The sequence below is a fragment of the Sus scrofa genome, chromosome 11, assembly GCF_054392235.1.
Source record: "Sus scrofa isolate SSC_HxYL_T2T_F1_AM1 chromosome 11, Sscrofa_HxYL_maternal_Yorkshire_Landrace_v2.0, whole genome shotgun sequence".
NCBI lineage: Eukaryota > Metazoa > Chordata > Mammalia > Artiodactyla > Suidae > Sus > Sus scrofa.
This window is the reverse complement of record NC_139393.1, coordinates 3721093-3733382: the sequence shown is the minus strand read 5'-3', so window position 1 is coordinate 3733382 and position 12290 is coordinate 3721093. Positions and strand designations below refer to the sequence as shown.

General features: G+C 47.1%; 1 protein-coding gene across 2 annotated transcripts in view; it reads left to right on the top strand.

The window, feature by feature from the left end:
* The window catches only part of LOC146398476 (uncharacterized), a 32737-nt gene extending 20659 nt beyond the window's left edge, over nucleotides 1–12078 (top strand). The window contains exons 2-3 of one of the 2 annotated variants that reach the window (XM_084981293.1): nucleotides 660–3606; nucleotides 11712–12078. In XM_084981293.1, coding sequence (XP_084837419.1) covers nucleotides 2879–3547 — 669 coding nt within the window. In that variant the 5' untranslated portion in view covers nucleotides 660–2878 and the 3' untranslated portion in view covers nucleotides 3548–3606; nucleotides 11712–12078. Of the gene's footprint in view, nucleotides 1–659; nucleotides 4637–11711 lie in introns of those variants that run through there. The other variant, XM_084981294.1, reaches the window with a different exon arrangement.
* The last annotated feature ends 212 nt before the right edge of the window (nucleotides 12079–12290 follow it).

Sequence of the window (12290 nt, the reverse complement as noted above, 5' to 3'; positions counted from 1 at the left end):
TAAGGATCCAGGGTTGCTGTGAGCTGTGGTGTAGGTTGCAGATGAGGTTCAGATCTGGTGTTGCTGTGGCTGTGGCACAGGCCAGCAGCTGTAGCTCCAATTTGACCCCTAGCCTGGAACCTCCATATGCCCTGGGTGCGGCTCTAAAAACAACAACAACAAAAACAAATCTTACCGTGGAAAGTGAGGGGCCACAGTGGCACCTAGAATTCAGTGACCTGGCAGAAAGTCACAAAGGCACAAAGGCGTCAGCTGAGCTGCTTAGACAACTCTGCAACGTACCCGGTTATCTGCAAAGATGGTCGGGGGTTGCGGGGGGGAAATGAGATCTCAAATGCCGCTGGTACAAAGGACTGTGGGAGTTCCGATTGCTTCACCACATCACAGAAGCAGCAGCAACTAAAAAACAGCCCAGCACGCAGAGCCTGAAGGAACCTGAGCGAAACATCTGGTCCAAGCCCTCACTTGGGCTGAAGGCACAGGGGCTGGAAGGGCCCCGGGCAGGCGTGGAGCTCCCTAGTTGCAGAACTGGGGTTTGAATCCCTAATTTGGGGCTCTCTCTGCTCTGCTGTTTCCTCCCCTGGGCTGGGTCGCGAATTGTCCACCTCGTGATTTTTAAATAGTGGCTGGATCTTCCCATAAGCCCGTCGCTTTCTCAGTTCTGCTTGCAGGCAGTACTTTGTAAATTTTGCTGAAATGAGATCATCAGCCTTTATAGGAACGGAGTCTTCCTGAACCTGACGTAGAACTTGCGCCACTTGGAACTCATCTGGGCCATTTCACTGAGGATGGAACTTTCTGGAGGAGCCCAAACGGAGAAGTCTCGTCAGGCAGCTAAGAGACAAGGCTCCAGGGCAGGGCTGGTGCTGGGCCTGCTCCAGAGACGGGACCTGGGGGACCTGGCCGCTCCAGCAAACGGACTCCAGGCTGTGCGGGGGCTGGATCCCAAGCCAGGGCGCAGGGACAGGGGTGGGGCTGGGGGGTGGCGGACGGCCCTTCCCGGCACAGAGCCCGAGAGACCTCCAGGCGTTCAACCAGCACGATGGCCCTGGATGGAAAGACTCGCAAAACCTGACTCAGGGAGAAAGCACGGCAGCCAGCCTGAGGTGGTGGCCCAGAGCCACACCTGAGCTGCAGACTCAGGGACGATGGGGGACGGTGACAGGGAGGAGAGGGGAGCTGGGCTTTCCAGGGTGCAGACGGGGCTCCGCTGGGACATCAGCAAAACAGAGGCAGAGCAGTGCAGAGCCTTCACCCTGGGTCTGATTTCGCAGGGAAATCGGAGCAAGGGGCGGTTCTGATTTCCGCAGACCTGCCTTGGCGCCTTGTGTGGTGGGGCGCTTTGTGCAGGGCAGTGCTTTCCGTCTTAGGGCCCCTGAGACCTTAACCCATGGCTGGGAATGAGGCTGGCAAGGGCCGGAGAGGGAAGACAGAGGGAGAAAGGCTGAGTGGGGCCTCGGAGGACATGGGGAGGGGAACCTGGGGGTCCCTAGGGGTTAGGAGGTAAGCTGCCCCAGTTTTGCCTGAACTCACTTTCCATCCTTCTCTCCCCTGCCGCCTCCCCTGGCCTCACGCTGTCTCCCGGCTCCCGGGGAAGGTTTGTCTCTAGACATCCTTACTTGTTCCCTGAGGACCAGGGGTGTGGGGAGGAAATGGCTTTTCCACCCCACGGAAGGGTGCTGTGTCTTTTCTTATCTTACCTCCCACTGCTTGAATTCGCCTTCACACAGATTCTCCCAAACACCACCTCCAGTCTGACCTGCCCTCTTGACCCAAACCTGGCCCCTCGCAACTAAAGGTCCAAGATGCTCCATCTCCCTCTCTCTTTAAATCAGAATGTTTCCAAGTGAAGGAGCCAGTGTCCTTGTCACCCTGGCTCTGCCACCTCCTTTGTGTCCATCACGGACTCCCCGTCTCCTAACCGTCTAGGTTTATAACCACAGAGCCCTCTGGAGTCTGTCTTAGCACTTTTGTGCTGTTATCCTTCTCCCAGGATCTTGCCACATCTGTCTTTTCCTTTCCGGAAACAAAATTGCCTCCAGAACCCCGGCCCTTGCCTGAGTTTGTATTTGGCAAGAATCGGTGAATGTTCTGGGGAGAACTGTTGAAGAAAGTCTGCTAGTTGGCTCGCCCTCGTTAGACGGCGAGGGACAGGAAGTCAGTGGCAGCGTCTAATTATTCCCCTGTGCAGCAGGGTGACGGCCAAGTGATCCCTCTCAACAGGCTGACAGGCACTTGTTAGATGGAAAAGACACCCACCTCATCTTTCTTCTGGTCTCTTCTCCCTGTTGACCCAACTTTGGAACTTTCATAATTTTTTTTCAGCTTTCTCCCTTGAAAAATGTTTGTTTCCTCTTAAAAATCTCCTTTGTGTGTCTTGCAAGGACTCATGCATATGGCTCGAGGCAGAGGAGGGAGCAGTGTGTGTGTGTGTGTGTGTGTGTGTGTGTGTCTGTGGTTAGACGATGAGACTAGACGTGTAAGGAGGCAGAGTTTTAAGCTCTGCCCATCTCACACATCCCCCCTTGGAATTCAGTCACTGAGGTTATGAACCTTGAGAGCGATGGTTTGGTTTGCGAGGAAGCATTTCTCTGTTTATTTCCATGGCAATTTCTTTCTGTCTTGTGCAACCTCCTATGGTGGGCTTTCCATCCAGTACTTAACCTTTGAAGGCGCCACCTTCAGTAATGGTGGAGGCTTTATGAGGTGGGTTGGTGACTCTGGGCTGGGCCTCTAGGAATGTCTCCTGTGTTGGTGCCATGTTAGAGAGGCCAGGTGGAGGAGGGGACCACTGGAGCAAGCCACACAGCACTTATCCAGTGAGCTGTCCCAAAGTGGGCTCCAGCCTTCCCAGAGGGAGGAAGAGGAAGCACCGCTGATGATGAAGTTGATGATGAAGATGCAGATGATGATGAAAATGATGGTGAGGATGATGGCGAAGGTGGTGATAATGATGAAGATAATGAAGCTGTTGACAAAGATGGTGATGATGGTGATGGAGATGATGAAGTTGATGACAAAGATGGTGATGATGCCAGTCAGGAAGATGATGGTGTGGAAGATGGCAACGAAGGGAATGATGATGGTGATGGAGGTGATGATGGTGCAGTTGATGACAAAGGTGGTGGTGATGATGGTGATGAAGGTGATGGTGAAGCTGATGACAAAGGTGGTGATGATGATGGTGATGGAGGTGATGATGGTGCAGTTGATGACAAAGGTGGTGGTGATGATGGTGATGAAGGTGATGGTGAAGTTGATGACAAAGGTGGTGATGATGATGATGGCGATGAAGATGATGACAAAGGTGGTGATGATGATGGCGATGAAGATGATGAAGTTGATGTCAAAGGTGGTGATGATGATGGCGATGAAGATGATGAAGCTGATGACAAAGGTGGTGGTGATGCTAGTCAGGAAGACGATGGTGTGGAAGATGACAACGAAGGGAATGATGATGGTGATGAAGATGGTGAAGTTGACAAAGATGGTGATGATGGTGAAGGAGAAGATGATGGTGAAGCTGATGACAAAGACGATACGATGATGAAGATGATGATTTCAACAACAGAACCCTATCAAGCAACCTGACATCATGAGAATCAGGTGGGAGACCAATTCCCCAACCCTATAAGTATCGCCAGAGGTGGAAGTGGCCGTCAAGCAATGAGCATGCCCCTCCCCCCAACCCCTGGTGACTGACAGGCAGAGGTCTGTTCAGGCTCCTGTGCTTGGAAAAAGAAGCAGAGGCAGGGTGGGAAATGATCTGGGGGACTCTGGTCCTATTTCTGATTTAATGGCCAAAGGGAAGGGGGAAGACAGGCAGGTGTCTTTACATCAAGATGAGTTCTCACATGAGCTATTGTAGTCATTTATAGGACAGAGCAGGAATGGCACCTTCTAGTCTACGATCATTCCTGTAGGATTTTCATTTCATATTTATGGAAGCCAAGCTTCCCCCAAAAACACACCTGGAACCACAAACGTAGCCCTGTTGGCTTTTCCAATAAGCGAGGGTTATTACCCAGATGTATTTGAGAGTTTTAAAACCAGCTCAATATTGCAGAGACTAGAGTCTCCAGATGGTGGCAGCAGTGAGACACTCTCACTCCATAGTCCTGGGCTGTGTGTGAAGAGTCACCCTTGGGCTGAAACATTCCTCTTCTCAGAACCTGCATTATTGCTCACTGCCAATCAAAATAATCACTAAGTATAGAATAAATCTATAAGCCTTTCATTCAATATTACTGAAGCATAAAATGAGAGAAATAGGGAAAAACACCTTTCCTGTGATTTCTAATCCAAGTGTTGTGTTTATATCCCAGTTTCCAGAAAATAAATATTGTATATGCTGTTAGAATTCATTGCTTGCAAGAAATAAGATCTATTACTTAGAAATGTGCTTTTCTGGACTTCCCGTCGTGGCTCAGTGGTTAACAAATCCGACTAGGAACCATGAGGTTGTGGGTTCGATCCCTGCCCTTGCTCAGTGGGTTAAGGATCTGATGTTGCTGTGAGCTGTGGTGTAGGCCAGCGGCTACAGCTCCTATTAGATCTCTAGCCTGGGAACCTCCATATGCTGTGGAAGCGGCCCAAGAAATGGCAGAAAGACAAAAAAAAGAAAGAAAGAAAGAAATGTGCTTTTCTTACAAGAACTTAAAAATTGGAATTTTGGAAATCTCCTAGAGAATGTAGACTTTTGGTGAGAGGGGTTCTCTATGTTTTGGGGTGTCTCAGAAAGGACACCAGTTTTTTTTTTTTTCTTAAACCAGGGAACTTTAGCTGTTTTATGACCAGTGTAAGAGTCAATTTTATTCCTGGAAAGACATCATTAAGTGGGAATACATATGCTCTTCTTCTTCTTTTTCTTGTTTCTTGTCTTTTCTGTTTTTTCATTTTTGGTTGCCCGGGCCAGGGTTCCATCTAAGCCACAGGTGAGGCAATGCCAGCTCCTCAACCCAATGTGCCAGGCTGGGGATGGAACCTGCAGCCCAGTGCTCCCAAGACACTGCTAATCCCATTGCGCCATAGAGGAAATTCCTACATTACATTCTTATTAATGCAAACAGACCAAGGTACAAACTAATTCCTATTCAAAAAGAAGTGCAAAATGTCTAAAGAAATTTGCCTGTATAAGCGTGTATATATGTACATGTATATTTATATTTATAGTCTAACATACTTTTCTACTTTAAGAATAGTTAAGAGATCTCTATCCACTGTAAATCTCTGGTAGATGGATAAAGATCATAATTCACCTAAAAGTTCTATCAAGCTTCATTTCACTTTATGTTTAAGATTGCGGATGGCTGCTGGCTTGGAGGTCTGTACCTTAGCTCAGTGGTATTTTTTTTTTTTTTTTTTTGGCTGCATCTATGGCGGGTGGAAGTTCCCAGGACGGGGATCAAACTCGAGTCGAGTCATATGGTGGCAATACCAGATCCTTAACCCACTGCACCACCAGGGAGCCCCAGCTCAGTGGTGTTTTTAAAAGCAGCCTCTAGCTGTTCGCAGCTGGCAGATCTGAAGTTCATTGTGAAGCAGAGGGCACCTTAGCTTAGTAGATGGTCCTGAGTGATGGAAAATGCATCTGGGGTGATGCCCGTTCGTCTGGAGGTCAGAGAGCCGCCCAGGTGTTAAGAGCAGTGAGGATCGGTTGTTCCTCGGGGCGGCAGCTCACTCTCGTTTCAGTGACCCTCTGTGGGTTCCGCGCGGTTTGGTTACCATTCGTCTACATAGGCACATACACAGAAAAACATGCGTTCACGCCGAAGAACACACACACACACACACACACGAAAATCACTTCTGCATTTGCTTTGGCTCAGCTGCCAAGGACCCAAGTCCCACCAGCAAAACTTCCGGCCATCGTTTCTAAGTGACAGAGAGAAAAGCAGGGATGGCAAAGGGTCCAGAAGCATCAAGCCAAGTCCCCTCCAAGCTTTGCCTCTGTTTCCTTGACTGTAAAATGAGGGCTGGGGCTGACATGGCTCAAGGGCTCTTTCAGGTTGAACGTTCCAGAAATATGAGAGCACAGTCTTTCTTCCTCAGCACATCCAGAAAAGCCAGCTACAGAGACACCACATCCAGGAAACAAGGTTTCACTGACTCCCCAAACCCAAGTTCTTGTGTGGAAAATACAGCTTTCTAAGCCTCAGCTACACAAGTGAATATGGTGTTTTCTGTAACTAATCCAGAAAAGCAATTCCTCCTTCTCTCTGTGTGCATTGCCCCTGGCCGGAAGCCATTCCCGTGCAATTGATCTGTGGCATCTAAGTTTCAAGGCTTAGCCAAAGTAGTTACTAATAGATTTTGGATGACAGATATGGAATGTTCTTCTCTCGTCCTTCAGTGGGAAAATCAGAAGGATGAATTGCCATTAGGTTTTGATTCGTGTACGGTAATTTTTGGAAAGCTTAAAATCATATTAAGAAAAAATCTGGAATATGGTAATTTTTGGAAAGCTTAAAATCATATTAAGAAATCAACTGGCATATGCATATATGAACAATGTTTTTAGTTGTCTGTCTAATGAACACAAATTCATTGAACCGATTTGCCAGGTAAAGTGAATTTTTTCTTTCATTATTCTCAAATTTCCTTAAGCAGAGAATTATGTGTAAAGGCAGCAGGACAATGCATGGAACACCTCACTCAGCAAATGTTAATACCATTTTTTCTAGAATGTACTTGAAGGGCGATTATTTGTAATCACCCTGGGAACACCTAGATGGTTGACATGAGAGCAGCTTGCACGAGGAGACGGCAGATAAACAGATTGTCGCAAATAAATGCTGGCTCCTCTCACGCAGGATGTTCTCGGACTAACATCTGAGGAGGCTGAACCACTTTGAAGAAGAGTCATTCTGTCATGAGAAAGAGTTCATGGTCTGTGGAGCCCATTTTATCCCGTTCTCTGAAATTTCTTTTAATTTCAGGAGCAAAAGCTCAAAGACCAGTGTCTCCAGGAGGTTTGGGGCTTGAAGCTCTCCCTGTGAGCTCCGTATCACATGGGAAGCCTGGCGTAGGTTCTAGCATTGATGAGATTTTTTTAATGTCACAAGTTCTCTGGAAGAAATAGAACGTATCTTACTACGTAAGAATCCAGCCTAGCACGATGGTTAGGAAAACTCTCCAGCAGTTGTATTTTCACCAGCTCTGCACCCAAAGAGTCTTATTTCTTGATTGACAGCTGAAATGTCTCTTGTAAGTACCAAAGAGCAGAGTGATATGGCTGGAGGGACAGTAGAGGCTCCATTTGTTCCCGCAGAGCCGCCAGACGTGAGCGGTAGAGAGAGGAACTCAAGCACAAAGGAGGTGGCTCGTGGTCCCGCATCAATTAGGACAGAGGTGAAGTCAACAGACATTTGGCAGAGAGACAGTAGTTTTCCTCTAAGGGAAACAAATGCCTTTTTGATTGCGAGATTGCTCTGACCAAGCAAATGCCAGGGCAATGCAAGTCACAGCCTACGCTACCTCCTGTCGCCATAGTTACGGATGGAGTGAGTCGTCCTGACTCTTTGGAGCATCGGTATCGAACGGCTTGACTGTTTCCATTAACAGCCATTAGCTGTGCTCTGCTGGGAACATCATCTCATCTCTCTCTTTCCGAGGAGCCAGTCCGATCTCAGGAAGCTCCCGGGTTTCTGGTCATTACCGCAGACTCGTTCTAAAAATAACCAGCCCTGTTCATTTTCTTTAGAACCACATCTTAAATTTTTTTTCTATTGAGGTCACCTTGATGCGGTGAAATGCATGTATCTTAAGTGCAAGAGTCAATGACTTTCAACCCATGTCTATAGTTAACATGGGATGCAAGTTGAAGACATGAAAATAAATTGTATTTCTGTACACCAGCCATTAAAAAATCTGCAGATGAAATGAGGGAAGTGCTTTCACTATAATTGCATAAAGATAATAAAAGATTAAAGATAAATTTAGAAAAGCATTGAGACTGTACACTGAAAAATGCAGTAAGTACATTGTTGAATTTATTTATTTTTCCACTTTTAAAAGTTTTAATGACGTGCAGTTGATGTACAAGGTTGTGATGATTTCTGCTGTACAGCAAAGTGATTCAGTTTTACACACATCCGTTAAGACCTACGCGGAAGAGAAGACATCCCATGTTAATGCATAAGATGCCTTAATGTTGTCAAGATGGCAACAGTCCACCACTCGCTCTGCAGGTTTAACAAGACTCGTGTCAAAGTCCCAGCTACCTTTTTCCGGGGGCAGTGAGAGCAGAAATGGGCAAGAGACTCCTAAAACGGAAATGCAAGGGACCCAGAACAGCCAAAACAATCTTGAAAAAGAACAAAGTCGGAGAACTCACACATCCTAATTTCAAAACTTCCTTTAAAAGCTCCGGTAATCAAGCCGGTATAAAACCGGCATAGCATAAACCTATAGATTTAATCATTGCAGCCACTACGGAAAATGGTATGGAGAGTTCCTCAAAACATTACAAATAGAACTACCATATAATCCAGCAGTTCCATGAAACAGAAAGACCAATTCAAAAAGATATTTGCACCTCCTTATTTATTGAAGCATTATTTGCAATAGCCAATAGGCAAGATACGGAAACGCATGTCTCTTGACAGATGCATGGATAAAGGAAATGTGGTATATATACCATGGACTATTATTTACCTATGAAAAGGGAGAGGTTCCTGCCATTTATGACAACGTGGGTGGACCTTGAGGACACTACGCCAGATGAAATGTGAGAGAATGACAAATACTGTCTGATCTACTCTGTGGAATCTAAAACAAAAACGAAAACCACCGAACTCACAGATGCAGGGAGCAGACTGGTGGTTGCCCTTGGGGTGGAGTGTGAGAGAACTGGGTGAAGGTGGTCCAAAAGCCCAAACTCTCAGTTATCAGGTAGACAGCCCCAGAGGAGGTAACCTACAGCGTGGTGGCTGCAGTTCGTGGTGTGGCACGTGCATATTTGAAAGTTGCTCGGAGGGTGGATCTGAGCAGTTCTCATCAGGAGCAGTTCTTCCCCCAAGAACGAGGAAGAATGTGGTCTCCACACAACTGTCCCCGCCCCCACGAGGGGCATCAGTTTAACTGCATCCCACGCTGCAGTCACTAGAGCATCACGATGGACCGGAGGGGATCCTTGGTACAGCTGGCCAACCAACCAAGCTCTTAGGCTTTCCTTCTGTGTGTGCCCTTGCTGTTTAACCCACTTTGGGTTGGATTTTCGGATATTTTCTTCCTTGCTTCTTTTCTTTTCATTTCTTTTTTTGTAGGTGGCGGGATTAATAAGCAAGCGTTGTCTTGGGCAGCCTAAAGACGGTGTATCTCCACATCCACCTGCCAAGATCTTAAAGAGTTTTTTTCTTAATGATTTTTATTTTTTCCATTATAGTAGATTTTCTGATAGCTTCAATCAAAAGCAAACTAACTGAATCAGAAGCTGCCCACAGATGCAAAGGGGAAACCCGTCTGTTTCAGGATGGGGAGAGTCAAAACTCTAGCCTCCTCTTTCTCCCGCCTCATGCTGCGAACCTAACAAGCAGTGTGTTCTCATGCCTGGAGGCGATGAATGAGGGCTGCTTGCTCCTGGCAGGGATGTTCCCCTTACTGAGGCAGTTTCTTGTTTTTAGATGCATACCACTGACGCTAGGGCAGGAACTTTGTTTAGCAACTATCAGGGGAATGTCTTGCTCTCCCTTCTCTTCCTCCTCCTTTAATTTTTAAAAGTTGACACATACCTTACAAACAATATGCTGCACAAGGAGTTCCCTGGTGGCCTCATGGGTTAAGGACCTGGGGTTGTCACTGCAGTGGTGCAGGTTGCTGCTGTGGTGCGGGGCTCAGACCCTGGTCCTGGAACTTCCCCATGCCACGGGTGCAGCCAAAAAAATATCCGCGCTGTGTGCACATCTTCAGTGTACACATAAACGTGTGTGTGCTTACTATCAGCCACCCCCGTGAGGACAAAATTAGCAACCTCCTGGAAGGTGCCTGCTTGCCTCCTTTAGTCCGTGCTCCTGCTCCTTTTCTGTCACCGTAGATGACAAGGACCTGTCCCTGGGCTCCATAGAAAGAGATCACAGAGCTTGGACCGTTTCACTTATGATTTCTCTGCTTGCCACCACGTCTGCGGAGTCTTCTGTGTGGGTGTGTCCATCATAGTTTATTGCCTTATTGCCTCCCTGGTGTGGGCTGCTCCATGCTTTTTAAAAAATTTTATTGGAGCAGAGTTGACTGGAACGTTATGTGAGTTTCAGGTGTACAGCCAAGTGCAGCAGTTACACATATCACGATTCTTTTCTCCCGTCCAGGTTATTATAGACCATTGAGCAGAATTCCCTGTGCCAGACAGCAGGTCCTTGTTAACGACCTGTTTTATACACAGTTGTGTGTGTGTGTTATTCCCACCCTTTATCCCTCTCACTGCTCCATTCTTTAATATCCCATTATTTTTTAATGCATCCGTTCTTCCATCAGGCATTTCTTTGGATTATCCCGTTCCAGGGAGTCATAAATAAAGCTGCTGTGAGCATCCTTGTACCCGTCTTGTGGTGGGTCCGGGAGCGCATGTGTGTCGAGCAGACACTTTTAGATTCACACACATACGAGGGGAGATGCTGCATCATGACACGTGCCTTCAGTTTTTGTAGAATTTCTGACAGTTCTCTGGAGCAGCCACCCCCATTCACATCCCACTAGGACCGTCGGCATCTTTGAGTTGTTTTACTTCCTCTCGGTTGGCACCACGGTGCCCTTTTAACCTCAGCCTTTGGGTGCAAGTATAGGGACGGTCACTGCGGCTATAATTTGTGCTGCAGTGATGACGGAACTTGACGGCCAGCATCTTTTCAAGACTCTTTGTCTGTTTGGATGCTTGTTAACGGCCTGTTCAAGTCTTTTCCTCATTTGGTGAAACAATAAAAATGAAATACAGTTGGGCTGAGTTTTGTTGCCATTTCATAGAATTTCTTGAATATTCTGAACCGAGTGCTTCATCAGACATACGGATTGCGAATATTCCTGGCCTGTCCGTGATGAGACTTTGAGTTTTTGCAGTGTCGTCTTTTGTCGAGCAGAGGTTCCTTTTTGTTTGTTTGGGCTTTAAAGTTTTTTTTTTTTTTTTTTTTTTTTTACTAGAGTGTAGTTGACTCACAATGTTGTACCAACTTGTGCTGTATGGCAAAATGACCCAGCCCTACATACACATACGTGCTTTCCTCACATTATCTTCCATCACGATCTATCCCAGGAGACTGGATAGAGTTTGCTGTTCTGCACGGCAGGACCTCGTTGCTTGTGCATTCTAAATGGAGTAGTTGCATCTCCTAATCCCAAACTCCCCATCCATACCGCTCCCTCCCCCTTGGCACCCACAGGTCTGTTTTCTACATCTGAGAGTCCGTTTCTTGAACAGAGCTTCTGACTTTTAATGAAGATCACTTAATCTTTTCCAGCACGGCTACTGCTTTTTGTGTCCTATTAAGAAATTTCTGCCCACGGATCACCCTACAATTTGTGTGCACCATAAAAGACCCCCAGTAGCCAAAGCAAGTTTGAGAGAAGGGAGCAAAGCTGGAGCTATCAGGCTCATTGATTTCAAGCTATGTGATAAGGCTAGAGTCACTAAGTGCATTCTTCATGTAAAAAGTCCTGACTTTGCAGATTTTTTGTTCCGTGTTGTTAACATATCTGCCCCCCTCCCTCCCTGTGTCATCCAGTCTTATGAGCAGCAGAGCTGAGATCCTTCTTCTCCATTCGCCTCGTTCTTCTGTATCATCTGTCAGAGGACTTCTTGTTTACAGCTCTCAGGACAGGGATCCAACTTGCAAAGCTTGCCCGACTTTTTAACTTCGGCATGAAGTCTAGACTTGGTGAAAATTCTGCAGCACATGCACACGGTCCAGTTAAGACCAGATGAACAACGAGCCTTGTCCTTGTTCCAAGTTCATTATTCCCGCCTCCGAACAGGATGTCATTTCCCCGCCTGCTTGCTTGGCGCTTCTCACTAGGAACAAACGAGTCCTCAAGCAGAACTTCTCTTGGTTCCTGCACTGGGGGTTGGGGGCAGCCACAGCGTTTGTATTTGGTGGGAGAAGCCCGAGAGGGAAAATCCAAAATGGGGCAGGATTGGGCAGAGACATTGGCATGAACTTCTGGCTTCCGGACTCCCTTTCTGTGTCTGTGGATGCTGGGTCAGCGGAGAGCTCCAGGCTGTCCAGTCCCAGGGGCATCTGTGACGCTTGGGCTTGAGATCTTCCCTTTCTTTGGCCAACTGACCGTCACTCTCTTGTCTGTTT